The sequence below is a fragment of the Hippoglossus hippoglossus genome, chromosome 24 (assembly GCF_009819705.1).
Source record: "Hippoglossus hippoglossus isolate fHipHip1 chromosome 24, fHipHip1.pri, whole genome shotgun sequence".
Taxonomy (NCBI): Eukaryota; Metazoa; Chordata; class Actinopteri; order Pleuronectiformes; family Pleuronectidae; genus Hippoglossus; species Hippoglossus hippoglossus.
Window position 1 is genome coordinate 12,018,912 of NC_047174.1, and position 15,017 is coordinate 12,033,928.

General features: G+C 41.8%; 1 protein-coding gene across 14 annotated transcripts in view; it reads left to right on the top strand.

Moving 5' to 3' along the window:
- epb41l2 (erythrocyte membrane protein band 4.1 like 2) overlaps positions 1-15,017 on the top strand; it is a 50,426-nt gene that overhangs the window by 5,031 nt on the left and 30,378 nt on the right. For 12 of the 14 annotated variants that reach the window (XM_034580839.1, XM_034580831.1, XM_034580838.1 and 9 more), the window contains exons 2-4: positions 11,458-11,687; positions 11,858-12,043; positions 13,282-13,539. In XM_034580839.1, coding sequence (XP_034436730.1) covers positions 11,472-11,687; positions 11,858-12,043; positions 13,282-13,539 — 660 coding nt within the window. In that variant the 5' untranslated portion in view covers positions 11,458-11,471. Of the gene's footprint in view, positions 1-7,052; positions 7,312-11,451; positions 11,688-11,857; positions 12,044-13,281; positions 13,540-15,017 lie in introns of those variants that run through there. The other 2 variants (XM_034580833.1, XM_034580832.1) reach the window with 2 other exon arrangements.

Sequence of the window (15,017 nt, forward strand, 5' to 3'; positions counted from 1 at the left end):
AATAAATGATCATTTAATAGATATTCCTTTGTCACCACTTGTTTGATAAAGTGATTTATTTGACTATTTTTATTTTATTTTTTAAATCTTTAATTGGCTTGTATACATTTTCAATGCTTTTTAATCAATATTAGTAATTTTGGAAATCCTTTTCCCTGGTCAAAAGTGCCCCATTTCCTGACCAGAATTCTAGTTTTCTTTGCTGTATTTTCTTGTTTTGATAATGACCTGGGCATATACGTGCATGTCCACACTAAGGATGTGGTAACAGTGTCTGTGTGTTTAATGTTAATGGGAGAACTTAGGGGACTGAGTGGCTGGCTTGCTTAACAGAAAAGGCCAGCCGCTAAACACGCAGGACACATTTGTGTTTACACTGCTAAAAACAATGTGGTCAGATGCAGCTCAGACATCACGCAGACCACTGCTCTCTAAGCTGTGCACAACTGGCATCATTGTGTAATTCCTCAAAATCAAAGTATGACAAAGGAAAATAGCAAACCCAAATATAGCTGCACCATGTCACCATGTATTTTAACAGGTAAGCTAATACTAACAAATTTAGCATAGCAAAGCTAGCTTGTATTGGGACTTGAAACAGGTGCTGTGTCTGAAATCACTCCCTCATTCACTCATCCACGACTCCCAACATAATATAAATTCAGTAGTTCGATATAGAGGGATCAGGGATGCCAAGTGAGATTTTGGTCACTGACTAATCATATTTCTTATTGTGTACTCGGTGTCGGTGCTGTAGAGTCGCACAAGATTCATTTTACATTTTTGGATGGTGGTTAACAGGCTGTGGACACAGTTCTAGGAATCAATAAATGTATACTTTCAGAATTCAGACACTGAGATAAAAAGCCGGACACTAAGCAATAAGTTGTATTGTTTTCGTGTAATCGTAAATAAAGTGTGTACAACGGCAGCTATTTCCAAGAGTTTTAAGTTGTTCCCTCCCCGCAGCATGGAGGGAAAGCTTAAGGAGCACACCCTCTCCTTTCTCAAAGACTGAATAAAGAAACCTTTTAGAGGAGAACATATTAAGTTACAGAAGTAAGTCAAACAAAGGCCAGCAAGTAGAAGAGGCCAGACTTCATCTCTCTGCTTACTGACATACAACCCACGTGTGAGAAACACTTAAGTTTTCCTTTGGATCGATGAGAGCATCGTTTCCTGTTTTTATATTGACCGACACAAATGGTGTTTGGGACTAAAATAAGAGTTGAAGATGGAGAGATGGTAGATTAGCTAAGAGAAAAAGGAGAAGTTGCCTCATCGCCACACTTCCTGTTTCCTGGTTTGAGGTCAGGGGTCACTGGTCTGGGATTAACTGATACAAGGGGCCTAAATAATTTGTCTGGCCATGTCCTTGACCACTGCCCGAGAAGAGCTGGTTGCCACTGATATTTTTCACACAGAGAAAACTGAAAACAGAGCAATGTTGTAAAAAATGAGGACATCTAATGGTGTTCTCAAGGGGACTGCCTAATTTTAGAGTTAGAGGTTAAGGTCAGTAGTTAGAAAATGAATGGCTGGCGGCTGTGAGTTGGTGATGTGCTTTGCTGTGTCATGATTGCATCACAAAGAATGAGTGCCACTGATCAGCTCTAATCAGAGCTGCTGATGTGTGGTTGGATCAGTCGCGTTGACTCGCCCCTTTGCGATCACTGTTATGAGAAGAGAAGGCGAGAAGTCACTTTGAATGACTTGTGATCTCACACCGGTATACAATCTCATCACATGAAGCTACATAGTCTTTGCTTTGTACCTCAGCCAATAACAACTCAAGAACTCACATGATGCAGAGTGACAGAAAGCCAGCAGTGAAAATATCAGAGAAAAGTGGAGAGATGTTTGTGTTAAAGACAGATAAACATGAATTAAAAGACCAAAATGAATCCAGAAGAAACATTTGATCTCGAATCAAAGCAAGAAAATCTTGTTTTTTCACTTTTGCCTGAATCATGCTGCCCCAGAATGACTTTGGCAGTGACTCTCACGATTGAGAAATACCATGTAATAGCAAATCGCTAACAGATTGCAAAACTTCCAGTCTGTTCTTATCAATAGTTGATGATCCACACATCCTCTTTCATCTCCGTGCCAGACGATGAGATGTTTTTCACTCCATCCGCATCGAGTTGCCACACAAGGCAGCTGTAATAATGAGCCCTAATGCCCATGAAGTCATTTGTTTTGCCAAAGCACCTGTTGCTTGCTACCACCCTCTATGGGATGTATGTTGCCATAGTTACACCACACCCACTCCTACCAGAGAGAGCCGTGAAGTTTCACCGCAGGTTTCACTGTCTTTCTTCTCCTTTCATTCTCCTATTTCTCCAGCTAATGCCTGCTTTCTTTCCTCTCCTCTCCTCTGCCTTTTTTTCTCCCTTCTCCTTGCGTTCACTCGTGTGACCCAGCCATACTTTCACTTTTTGTCTCTCACTCACTCGCACGTTCACACAGACGGGGAGCTTGCGCCTGACTGCTTTAATCGCTGAATAGGGGAGTTGAGCGGGTGACAATAGTAGTTATGAGCTGACCCATGAAGAGAGCATGAACTATATTCAAATTTTATTTTATTTTCATGATTAATATTTATTTTCTGGCATCAACAGTTTGAAGTACTTAGGATAGTTTATTTTTCTCTGTTTGTTGATAAGGAAAATTATCATAACCCGGATCTGTGTATTTTAACATGCCAATAAAACAAACTGAAATTAAGATGACAAAAGCAAATATGTGCTTTTATCTGTTGAATGTCATTGTAAATTGCAGTGTTTCCCATTCTTATCTAGGCTGTGGTGGCCTGCCATATTCTAATTTGTCTCACAACAGTTTCAAAATGTCCCAATTTTAGGGGACTGGGGCTGGGAGAAGTTAGGCTGAAGGGCATCTGCTCAAATTGAAGCTCCTTGTGTTGTTTAAAGAGTTTTACTGCTGACAATGGCACTTTGGAGCTGACAGTAATAACACAGTAACAGAAGTAATGATATAGTGCTGGTCACTCGAGCCTCACTTATAAGGTGACCTTTCATTTGCTGAGCTCAAAGCTAATGCAGTGAAGAGACAGTTGGGAGTGTCTGTGTGGTTACAGGGCAGTGAAAGGTTTCTGTCAGGTGAAGACCAGAGTAGAAGCAGAGACACTGATAAGGTTTTGTATAAAAACAAATTAGATCTATATCTGGAATGATCTGTCGTTACTAACACGCCTGTAAATGCAGATCACACAACCATTCTCTACTCTGCAGTTGGTTGTTAAAATGCAAATAATACAACAAATAAAGAATAGAAATAGTGAAAAGTAAAACCAGGGATTTCTTTTCATAACCTCATGATAAGGTGGTACTGTTCCGAAATGTCCCTAAGGATCAATAAAGTATATCTATCTATCTGTAGAATGTAGCGCTTTACATTAAGCACTGGTAGTGGAGTTGTGACTCATAAGAAACAAACAGGAAACGGTGTAGGTGTCTGCGTTATTGTTTTCAAAAGCTTCTGCCCCTTCAGACTAAGCGGTGCAACCCTGGAGTTTTATAACGAGGCAAACAGTTTCTCCAAAGATCATTTTTAGGGGCTTTAAACGCTGCGGTCGCCAGATGAAAATGCATTTTTAAAAAAATGAATAAAGAAATATATAAAACGTATTAGTGTGGACATACCCAGAGAGAAAGATGAAGGGATAAATGGATAGCATGCAGACAGACACACAAACATACACAGGGATTATCCTTTGTGTAATCCTCAGTTTCAGAGTGCAGTGTGAAGCGACGGACATGCTCAGAATTTTCACACCAGCAGCTTGTGTGTGCGTGTGCATGTGTGTGTATCTATATGATTGGAAACTCAAACCCATAGCTGGTGCTTTCATCAGTGCATCTGTTAGTGCACGTTTACATATGTTTAAGAATCTGTTCAATGTGTGTTTGTGTGTGCGCTTCTGTGCAGACATATCTGTGTGTGTGTGTGGTATATCTCAGCGTGTGTGTGTACGGGAGCCTCATTGCGTGACAGATGGACAGATCGCACAAGAGGACAGCACAGATTAGGATTGTGCCCTCTGTGGATGGGCGTGGTGGTTTGTTTCAAAACCAAACTGTCAGCTGTTGGACTGTGCTGGTGCAACAAGCTTAGCCCGGCGCATCAGTGTTCAACGTTTGGGATGTCCCATGTGCGCGGTTTTTTTTTTTTAAATTCATTAGTCTGGGCTGTATGACGGCCAATTGATTTCCAGTGCTTTGTTTATTTGAACTCGTTGCACTCTGTGTACACCAGCTGTCAGAAACCAGCTCTGTAACTCTGTTGAAACACAGCAACTGTTTCTCAACGCATGACATTATAAACAAACCGCTATTAAATGATACCCAGTATGTGTTCAAAGGCAGTTTCCCAATAATTATCTACAACGTAGACTGGTGCCCACCACATTCTAATTTGTCATGCCACATTTTTTAATAAATCAAAAGAATTTTCTACACTTCTTCTCATAATCACATAAGAGATCTGTAACTTTGTGTTTTGCCCTTTTGCTGCATTGTATAGCTTTGTGCAGCTATTTGCAGCAATATTTGCAACACACTTGCTCGTGCACTTGCTATCGTCTATGAAGTTGTTTCTGACACAGACAGCCAGACCTCACCTCATAGTTTCATAGTTGTGTGTTTTCCCGCAAGTGGCATGAAAGGCTGTTGTCTTTCTCAGAACTTCTCATTCACTCTTAAATCAGTTGATCTGTTGCATGTAAAAGCTTGGAATACTCCCTGAAATGTATACATTCACTATATATCTACACTGTACATTCCCCATGCACACGTGCTCGCAGAATAAGATTTATAATACTACAAATAATAATAGTCATTGTTTCATAACATTATGATTGGCAAGTTAATACATTTTAGCAGGACATAGGACTTTAAACACAAAAAGGGGGGAAAGGGCGATCTATACATAACTGATGTCATAGAATAACTCTTAAAAATATATATATATATGTATTTTAAATTTTTCTACTTTTTCATTGGTTTCTCTGAGAATAATTTATGGATCTTGATTTAAAAAACGATCAGGGATGTTAAGGTGACTGATATTTATGAGTAGTTGGTGCAGATCCAAATAAGTATCTAAAATACCTGAATGTAGTGACTTTAGATGTGGTTTCGCTGTTCGACCATGGCAGAGGTATGCTCTCTACTAAGTGACATTTTGAAATGTCATCAAGCCCATTAGATGGACTACATTTTCTGCTGTTCTCTGCCCACTAGCTTTGTGGAAATATTGGCCCCTCTGGTACTTGTGGAGTGGATTGCAGTGATGTAGTGCTTTTAGTTGTTCCCCTCTTTCAAATAGAGGATCAAGTGCACAGTACTCCTGTACAGTACTGAAGTAGCTCGTCACAATGTGGAACAATTGAGATGTAGATTTGTCAAATGCTATTGAAGCAGTAAAGTCGAATTGGTACCATGGTGCATACTGAGTTATACACTGCAGATCTGCTGTGAACCAAGCACCCTCTTCTTTTGGGTGTGGTGCCTCAGTTATGAGAGCCGAGGGAAAAGTAGCTGCTGCAGTTCCTGTTGGTTCACCACGTAATATCTGATGTGGTTTGAAATGGGTTTTAGACAGTCATAATCTCTATTGTCACTTCTATGTCCACTAATCTGTATTTGTGCTGTGATAATCTCTTGTTTCCATTGGGGTTTATTGTTGTAGTCCATGAATGTCATTGCTATGGAAACCAGTTCCTCCCCTCTTTACTCCCACTCTGCCCCAGAGAGTGAGATGCTGTATTTTCTTCCAATTAGATCAATGTTGTCATAGCTGCTTGTATGTCGGGTTGTTAATAAACAAAAATATATGAAAACACCAAAGCCAGAAAGTTAAACCTATCCCCTCTCTCTCTTTTAAATGTTGCACCTAATCCTCTGTCTGTCTCTCATAAAATGTTATCTCTTAGCCACAGACCAGGTCATGAAATTGTTGCTATGACAACAACCCCTAAAGCCCAGTCAGACAGCAATAAAGTTGTAAGTGGAGTGGCTGTCGTGTGTGTGTGTGTGTGTGTGTGTGTGTCTGTGTGTGTGTGTGTGTGTGACTCAGGCAGCTGCAATATGTGAAGAATAAAAGCAGCAGAACACTAAATGTGGAAATGAGTTTCCTGTAGGGAATCTATTGAAATAAAATAAAATTGTTGATTCAGCATCTTCATGAGTTCATTGTTGCTTTTTTATTGTAGGGTGTAAAATTGAGTTTTGCATGCCAAGAATTTTTAATAATGAAATATGTCCTAGTATTTTGAAGACTTAAGTAAAAGATTGAATAGTTTACAGCTGATTAATTGAAAGATGTTAATAGAAGAGTGAATCCTATGCTGCTTTCAGACACGAACTCTGGTAAATGTCAGCAAAATTTAGTCCAGACAATAACCTTTCAAATAACAAAAATGCAGCTAGAGATGATCTGAGTCAGACACATTTACAACAACAGTAAAATTGAGGTGGGGGGGGGGTCTCCAAATTGACATTTGTTTTCTTTTCACTTTTAAATCCGCCGTGTGTCAGAAACGTCGTCGGCACACCCACCCACTCGCTCGCTGTAAATGTTCCTATTCCTACTGTATATTCTCACATGGGGTCAGTCTGACATTTTCCATGTACTGGAACATGTCCGGATCAACTGACTCCAACATTTGCTTTATCACATTCAGCCCCTCCAGAAAATTTCAGGAAATTGCCCTGACTTCTGTGCAGTACTAATTTCCCTTTGATTCAGTGAAGAGAGAATAGACTTGAAAAGCTGAGGAAGTTTTTATTTCCATTCTAATGCTGTGTGTCGCTGTCCATCAGTAATCTGGCACAGTAGGGATGCACAGTAGGTGGAGTTTCTATCTCTCTCCTTTCTTCCACACCCCTCCATGTTACACATCTCCTCCGCCTCTCTGGCCACGCTCTCCTCTAACTCTCTCTCTCGCGCGCTCTCTCGCTCTCTTGCTCTCTCGCTCTCTCGCTTTCTGCCCTCATTTCCGAGAGCGATCGTCCCCGGGGGGAGACAGAGCTCTGAGGGAGACAGGGGGGATGGAGGAGAGAAAATGGCAATGACAGTTTGTAGGACAGGCGTTTGCTAAGGGGTGGGAACTGTAAAGGTGAAGGAAAGGAACATGAACAGAGCGATATAGGCAGCAGAAGGTCGAAGAGCAAAAAGAACGTGAGAAAAAGCAGAAAGGAAAAACAGGAGTTGAGAAAAAGTAAAAGGGGAGTGGCAGAAAGAAAGGAGTTACAGGGGAAGAGAGAGCGACAGAAGCAACAATAGGTAAGGCACTTAGTTGTGTCCATCAGCTCATTTAACATTTCATTCAACAACTCATTTAAATATAGGGCAGGTATAAAATGAAAACTGGTTGGCTGTGGTGTTTTAAAGGTCTAATCAAGGTTATTTGGGCTTGTCTACTTGTCTTTGGTTCGTGTCTACAGCTGTGACGGTCATGTGCTACATCTTTCCACTGAAAAGCAAAGTATTGAATGGATGAGCTGACTCAAATAATGGGATTAAAATGACAAACTAAAGCCGAAATAAATAATGACACAGCCACCGTCAGTGGCAAGTAGCAAGCAAACATGTACACTCATAGATAATGATAAGACGAGGCAGTAAGTTGAGATATACTGAGTGAGTTTTAGAGGGAAACTGAGATGGGGGGAAGGATTGGTGGAGCTGAATAAGAAAAAACATCCCTCTTGTGTGTGCACACACGAATACCTCATCTAATTCTACTGGCGCTGGTAGCTGTGTCTGAGTTTTTGTTTATCATGGATCCGCAGGCTTTTCTCTCTTGCCTGTTTGTAAAACTGGGTCAGTTAAACACTACTAATCGACAACGAAATTGTCGGATAAAACTTAACCACAACACTTGCAGTACTGGCCTCAAGGCAAATTCTGTGTGAAGACATACTCTCTTGATGAAACAGCAAAACATAACATCTGATCACATTTGAAGGTTTTTCTATGCAGGAGGTGAGTTTGTTACGCAGGGCTGCTGCAAGTACGTTTAACCCATGTTTGACCCGACTCTTCTGTCACAGATCTTGCTAAGTTGAATACTTGACTGTGAAGATGTACAGTTTTCTAACACCGACGCAGTTCCTGTCGTAAATTGCTCACTGCGCAGATGATGTGTGTAAATATATGTGTGTGTGTGTATATATATATAGATATATATATATATCTATATATATATATCTCTCTCTCATCTATGAGTCGAGGCTGTAATGATGTCACCGCTATTGTTTATATGGACTGTGGGAAGAAGAGGGAAAGAGGAGGGGGCGTTAGGGGGGACATAATGCGAGTGGGCGATTGGAGGGGATTGAAAGGGGGCCCGGAAGAAAGGGATTGAGCGAGAGAAAGAGAAAGACGGAGATGAGGAGGAGATGAACAAAGTTTTAAGAGGGGTAGATCAATGTTGCTGGTGTTTTAACCGTTGTAGAGCGAGAGGGAAGGTTTAAAGCATAGCTAAGTGGCCGTGACAAAAAGCTGCCCTGTGATGCACACACACACACACACACACACACACACACACACACACACACACACACACACACACACACACTAGTAGTTAATCCAGCGGTGGGGAACCTTTTTCCTCACAAGGGCCACTTAATTTTTTTATAACATCCCTCGAAGGCCGTACAACATTATTAAACACATATATCACACTAACCTTTTGTGGAACTGCTTTGGTGAGGCGTCGGCTGTCAAATGGTTGTGATGATGATGATGCTACTCACAGCTGGTTTACCATGTTTGGGTCAGTCAGTCTTGAGCAGAACTTGAATCTAAGAGTAGGTTTTAAAAAGAACAGCTCACAGCAGCAGGTCGTCCCAAACTGTCTTACAAACAATTGTCTCCTCAGAATGGGGAACAAATCATACAGTTTGTAGAACTCGAACAGAGAGAGGTTGTTGCAGCTTCGATCTCGTTGTTGCTTTGCAGCTCAATGATCTTGTGTGTAGGTTTTTAAAGACACTCCAGTTGGATCCACATTTAACAGCCTATTGAATATGTTCAGTTCTGTTGACTTTACATGTCCTGAAAACCTCTGCCAAATGCCTGTGGGAGTTTTGCAAACTCACCAGGATATTTAGATGTCGTGGCAAACTTGTTCTTACAGAATAGGAAAATGCAGTGTTCGCACACAATACAAAAGTTCCACAGCGGCAACAAAGCACTTCTTCACTAATTCCCCTTCTGAATGAGGTTTCGGCTTCTTAGCTATGAGCTCGCTTACCCAAAGACTTGCCTGTATAATAGTGTCTGTTACAGAATGTGGTCATAAAGCTGCTTATTGGGCACACAAACTCTGCTGATTAGATTTAACTTTTACTAAACACTTTTGTTTGTGCAACCCTAGTTTAGCAGCATGTTTCCAGCTGTAATGGTGCTGGAGATTGGCCCTTTTTCATCAGTTATAGCCTGTCCATGTTAACTGCTGGCACCCAACAACAACAGAATAAACTTGTCCATTTCTCTTGGAGAGCACGACATTATGCATCTACTTTTCTTTTCTATACAGTCGCCATGATGCTCGTCAGTGATGTAGCGTAACTGCTGCGTGTGTCTTTCACCTTGACTGTGACTTGACAGGCATACCAAATCTGCAGGGACCCTCCAGGTTCTCCACCCTGAGCTAGTCTAATGAGAAACATAGGGTCTCAGAGGGAACTGCAGTTATTAGGTACCTGCACCAGACCTATTATGAGGACTACTATAGCGGTGGGTAAATTGAAAAAGACACAGGGTATGAATGGAATCATTTGCCTCATAAGGAAGAATCATATGGACATAATATGTTGATTGATCCAGTGTATTTGCCGTGTAATTTCACTTGGATTTGATCATTTATAAGAGATACAACAGTATTTGTTTTTGTCACAAAATGTATTACCTTTCTAACATTTGCACACAGCAACATACACACATCTGTAGCCATCTCTCCTGCTCCCCTCCCTACCTCATTAGCCTATCATGCATAAGGAGACCTGTTCTATTTTTACCCCCACCCCCTCCCTACACACCACTGCTGCGCTGCAAATCTGTGCGTGTGTGTGTTTGTCCTCTCTTATTGAAGGTGGCATGGCAGGAAAGAGAAAGTCGAGAACTGGTAAGACGGTCAGGAAGTAAAAACGAAATGATGTAATGAATAATAGAATCAGAGGGAGGAGGCCAGAGAGACAGTGTGGGTTATGAAGAAAAACCGGGTTAGAGAGATTCAGAGCAGTTGCAAGGACAGCGGGTAACAATGACTTAATAGTGTATGAATCATGCCTAAACCTCGGCCTGAGGCTCTGTACAAAAAGTCAGACAAACACAGCCTGTTGGGATGTCGTGTGTTTATGTGTGTGTTTGTGTATGCAGGTACACTACACATCCTGCCCTCAACTTGCCCTCAAGACCAATGTCATGGCCATCTAGTGTTATCAGCAAATTAGTGTCACGCTGAATAACGATGTGCGTTGCGTTGATTGGGGCGTGTGTAGACAGTGCTGCCAAAGATTATTTGGGTTGAAGTGTGTGTGTGTGTGTGTGTGTGTGTGTGTGTGTGTGTGTGTGTGTGTGTGTGTGTGTGTGTGTGTGTGTGTGTGTGTGTGTGTGTGTGTGTGTGTGTGTGTGTGTGTGTGTGTGTGTGTGTGTGTGTGTGGACTGCAGCTGCAGGGTAAAACCAGTGACTCAGATATTAAGAATTGAGTAAGTTGCCTTCCTTCACTGCGTCGAGTTGTGGTCACTAATGTGTACGACTTCTTGTATCCAGCTGCTGAGCCGTTGACCCAGATGAAGCTTGCTGTGTGACATAATGACATCCTAAACTCTTGTGTTTTTGTGCTCTTTGGTAAAGGAGACGTCCCAACCCAAGAGCTAATGTTTCAAACATCTATGATCTCATTCACTAACATCTGTGTGACAAAGGACCAAGACTCACTTACATATGTAATCCTAATATATTTAGTCTTGGTGTTTTATTGCTTTCATTACATAGCCACAGTACCCAAAAGATTTCAGATATTCTTTTAGTGTAATATTCTGTCTATTTCCAATTGTTAAGAAAGCATTGAAAGCACTCGAAGCTAAAAACCATGCAGCCACAGGCTCATTTATAAAAGATACTTAGACTAAAATCTAAGCTGCATGCCATCAAAAATTAATGTTGGTGCCAAAAACGGTGGCGCAGTCGGTCTTTATCCAGCTCTGAAATACCCACAGTCCATACCAAATGCAGTCTTATTCAAGTTATATCATTTTCAGTGTGCAAGTGAATCTGTATCCATATGACCCAATGAAGTGTAGCCTAGATAAAATGTAATTATCATCCTCATAATGTCAGCTTCATTTCATATTAAAATGATTCTTTTTTTAAATCTCATCCATTGCTCCTCCATTCCTCTCCTTTCCCTCTCTCTGCAGATTGACCCGTCACCATGACAACAGAAGTGGGATCTGAGACAGAGGTGAAGGAGAAAGCAGAGGAGTCAGCTGCTCAGCCGGACCAATCGGAGAAGGCAACAGAAGAAACCCAGGAAGTAGCGAGCGCGGAGGGTGACGAGAAGGAGAAAGAAAAGGAGAAGGAGAAAGAGGGGAAAGGAATATCTCGATACCTGCCAACATGGCTTAAGAAGCAGAAGTCTCAAAGCCAGGTGCAGTGAATTCACACTGATGTAATTATATTGCCATGGCAGAATAGAAAACCCTGTTTATATTATTTAGTAGAAAATGTTTAGTATTCCTATCATAACTGGGAATACATTAATGAATATCCATATTGGGTTTTTAATTCTCTGTGTCTTTTCCCCCTTGACCCATGAAGACCTCTCCAACCAAGGAGGTGCCACCCACAGAGGAAGCCAATAACACTGTGGAACAGGAAGAGGAGGGGCCTGCCCCAGAAGTTAACGGTCACGCAGAGGAAGTGGAAGAGAAGGAGGCAGTAAAGTCGGAGCAAGTGAAGGAAAAAGAAGCAGAATCTCACTCCAACGCCAGCGCAGACACCGAGGTACCGGTCAGATGTAACAGTACACACGCTGAGAGATGACGTAGACAGGTGGTCTTCCATTGGTCTGGTTGTAGGCTGACGTACATGTTTTTCGACTCAGGCCGAGGTCTGTTTGGTTATTCTGCCAGCATACAAATGAACCTTGATATGAATTAGAAGATTACAGAGAGCGCACAAATAAAAGCGGTCTGTGGCCTGGGGGTTTGGAACCTCTGAACGGAAGGCACACAGTGGAAAAACACCCACACTTCAAAGCAATAATTCAACTTGCAGCACATTCACCAAATCTTTACAAATAGGTTTTACTCAAAAAACAGGTTACAATTATTTTCGGGACGTTATGTGCTTGGCAGTCTGGAGCCTTTCATGAGCATGATGTGACCAGGGAACCTGCTGGGACAGGATGTTACTGATCCCAGCCAAGAAACAGTCCTTCAAACAGTGCCGCAATATTGATCTTCTCAATTAACTTAACTTATTCAGCCCAAAGAATTAGATAAGGATACTTCCTAAAATGTTGAACTACTCCCTAAACACAGAGGAGCATCACCTCTCGTCAAAATATACTGCAGTAGTTTGGATTGCCTATTAATGTACTGTTTTGAGTAAGGGAATCTGTTCTGTGCACAAATGGCTGGGTTATTATACAGCTTTGTGTTTTTTTGTAAGGAATCACAATTTACCATATTTATTGGCAATGCTGGATTGATATCAAAACTGTTGGATACGCCACATTGAGGATTACATGGCATCAAGTTGGTAACTAATCACCAGTGGAAAGTCTTTTGAATCTGACATATTGTTTTGGACTCTGACTTTGTTGTTGTCACTGTTAGACCGATAGTTGGATACCATTACTCACAATTCTGTACTGACAATTCACAGCAGTGCAGTCAGACTGTTTAAAAATGCTGCTCAGCCACATGCACACACACATAAACGATTCCATCCAGTGATCACATTAAGCCACCCGGTCCCACCCAGTGACATCAACTTTTTAGTTATCAGGCCAAAAGAAACGCCTGTAGTTTCTAACAGCTCCCTCAGACTAGATGGGAAAGAGTGTTCTCTCTAACATGCTTCAGACGATCTCCCTCATGCTACTGAACTAATGGGGACTCTTCAAGGAGGACCGGTAGTTTTTATGTAAGGGGCGACAGTGGGAGACCCTGCGACCATTTGTGATGTAACTTTATTTTTTCCCCCTTTTTCCCCTCGCTCCTTGCAAACTCCATCAGCCTGCCAAGGAAGAGAAGGTGGACGAGAGTGCTGAGAGTCCTGAAGAGACCAAGGAGACCAAGGAGACAACAGAGGGAGAGGGCGCAGAGGAGCAGGAGGAGAAGAAGGAGCCGGAAGGAGAGGTGCAAGGTGAAGGAGAGGAAGGCCACACCTCCATTTTTCAGTCGCCTCTTCGTCTGGTGAGGAAGAGCAAGATGAAACTGGTGGTCTGTCATGTGAGCCTACTGGACGGGACTGACTTCACCTGTGAGGTGGAGGTAAGAAATTAGATTTAGCTCATTTAAGTATTTTACAAACAATGTTTTTTGATAAACCTTTCTTTCTGTTTGTGTGTATTTCAGTGATGCCCTAATGCTACAGTGTTTTGTCATGCTGCTGCTAATTGTAAAAGCAGCCGTCGCACATTTCCTTGACATCTGTTTAGATAAAACAAACAAGTGCCAAGAGTTTTAGTTCAGTTCTGATCACACGGGATCAAACCAATGACTCATGTAATTCAATCTCCAGGATTTTACAGGCTAGAAAAGGGACTTTCATTCATGTGTTTGCGTTCCACTACAATGTTTGCTTTTATGTGGAACATCAGGGAATTGCGTTGCATTGAAGCCGAACTTTGTTGTTAGTAAATTTGAGACCTTCATTTCACACATCTGGATCTTCACGAGACTTAAGATTCTTGCGCGGGGGGGTGATTGGTAATTAAAACTCACAGGAAACTCTGATGATGGGTCACATTTTCGTCAATTGCTGCAATGGCAACGTCCTGGAGGGAAAATTGCAGAACGTGGATAATGTTTCAGACATTCCACTTTTCCTGCAAATGTGTCATGGTGTAAGATAAAAATAGTCCCTGGAACGACCAGCAATTCTCTATGGGAGACTGATTACTCGCTAACATGACAACACACATGTCACTGGGAAAATCAACAAGTTGTCTTTTCATAGGAGGGAAGTTTTAACTGGCTACTGACAAAGGCTTGGCTCATTGTCTGTCTTAAGTTCCTTTGCTTGTCATGTAGGCCACACGTGCTTGGCAGTGTGTCAATGATGTAATGGCTAATAGGATCAGATCCTGTGTGTGTGTGTTTTGAGAGTTGGGCTATTTAACTTTCTGACTCAAACTGCAGTTATGGCAGAAGCACCCACTCACAGTGTTGGGCCGTGGTTGAGAGGATAAATGCAGAGCACGCTGCGGGGGCTTGTCTGCTGACCAACACACACACACACACACACACACACACACACACACACACACACACACACACACACACACACACACACACACACACACACACACACACAGAAACCTGGCAGATTATGGGGGTCCCACCAGATTACTGTTCTGCATCTGCTACTCTAACAACACACGTGCCCTCCAACCCCTGACACACACTCGTACATATGTTAGATATTCACAAAACCACATGTCCCCCACATTGTTGTCACAGGGTCTGTTGCAAAAATAGATTGTTTCAAAAAAAAAAAAAGAGAGTAATAACAATAGTTGTTGTGTAATGTAGCTGTAATTTTCTGACTAGATGTTTGTCATTTTGGATAAAGAGAGTTAATAATTTGTATGCAACTGTGACTGCTGCTTAGTATCCAGTTGTTTTTCTCAATGTTAGAATCACAATATTATAAATGTGTATTTCCCAAGTGGCAAACACGTTTTTAGTCTTTCTCTCCTCATATTCCCACACTCACTGACAGTCAGTGGGAAACTGCCCAGAATAAC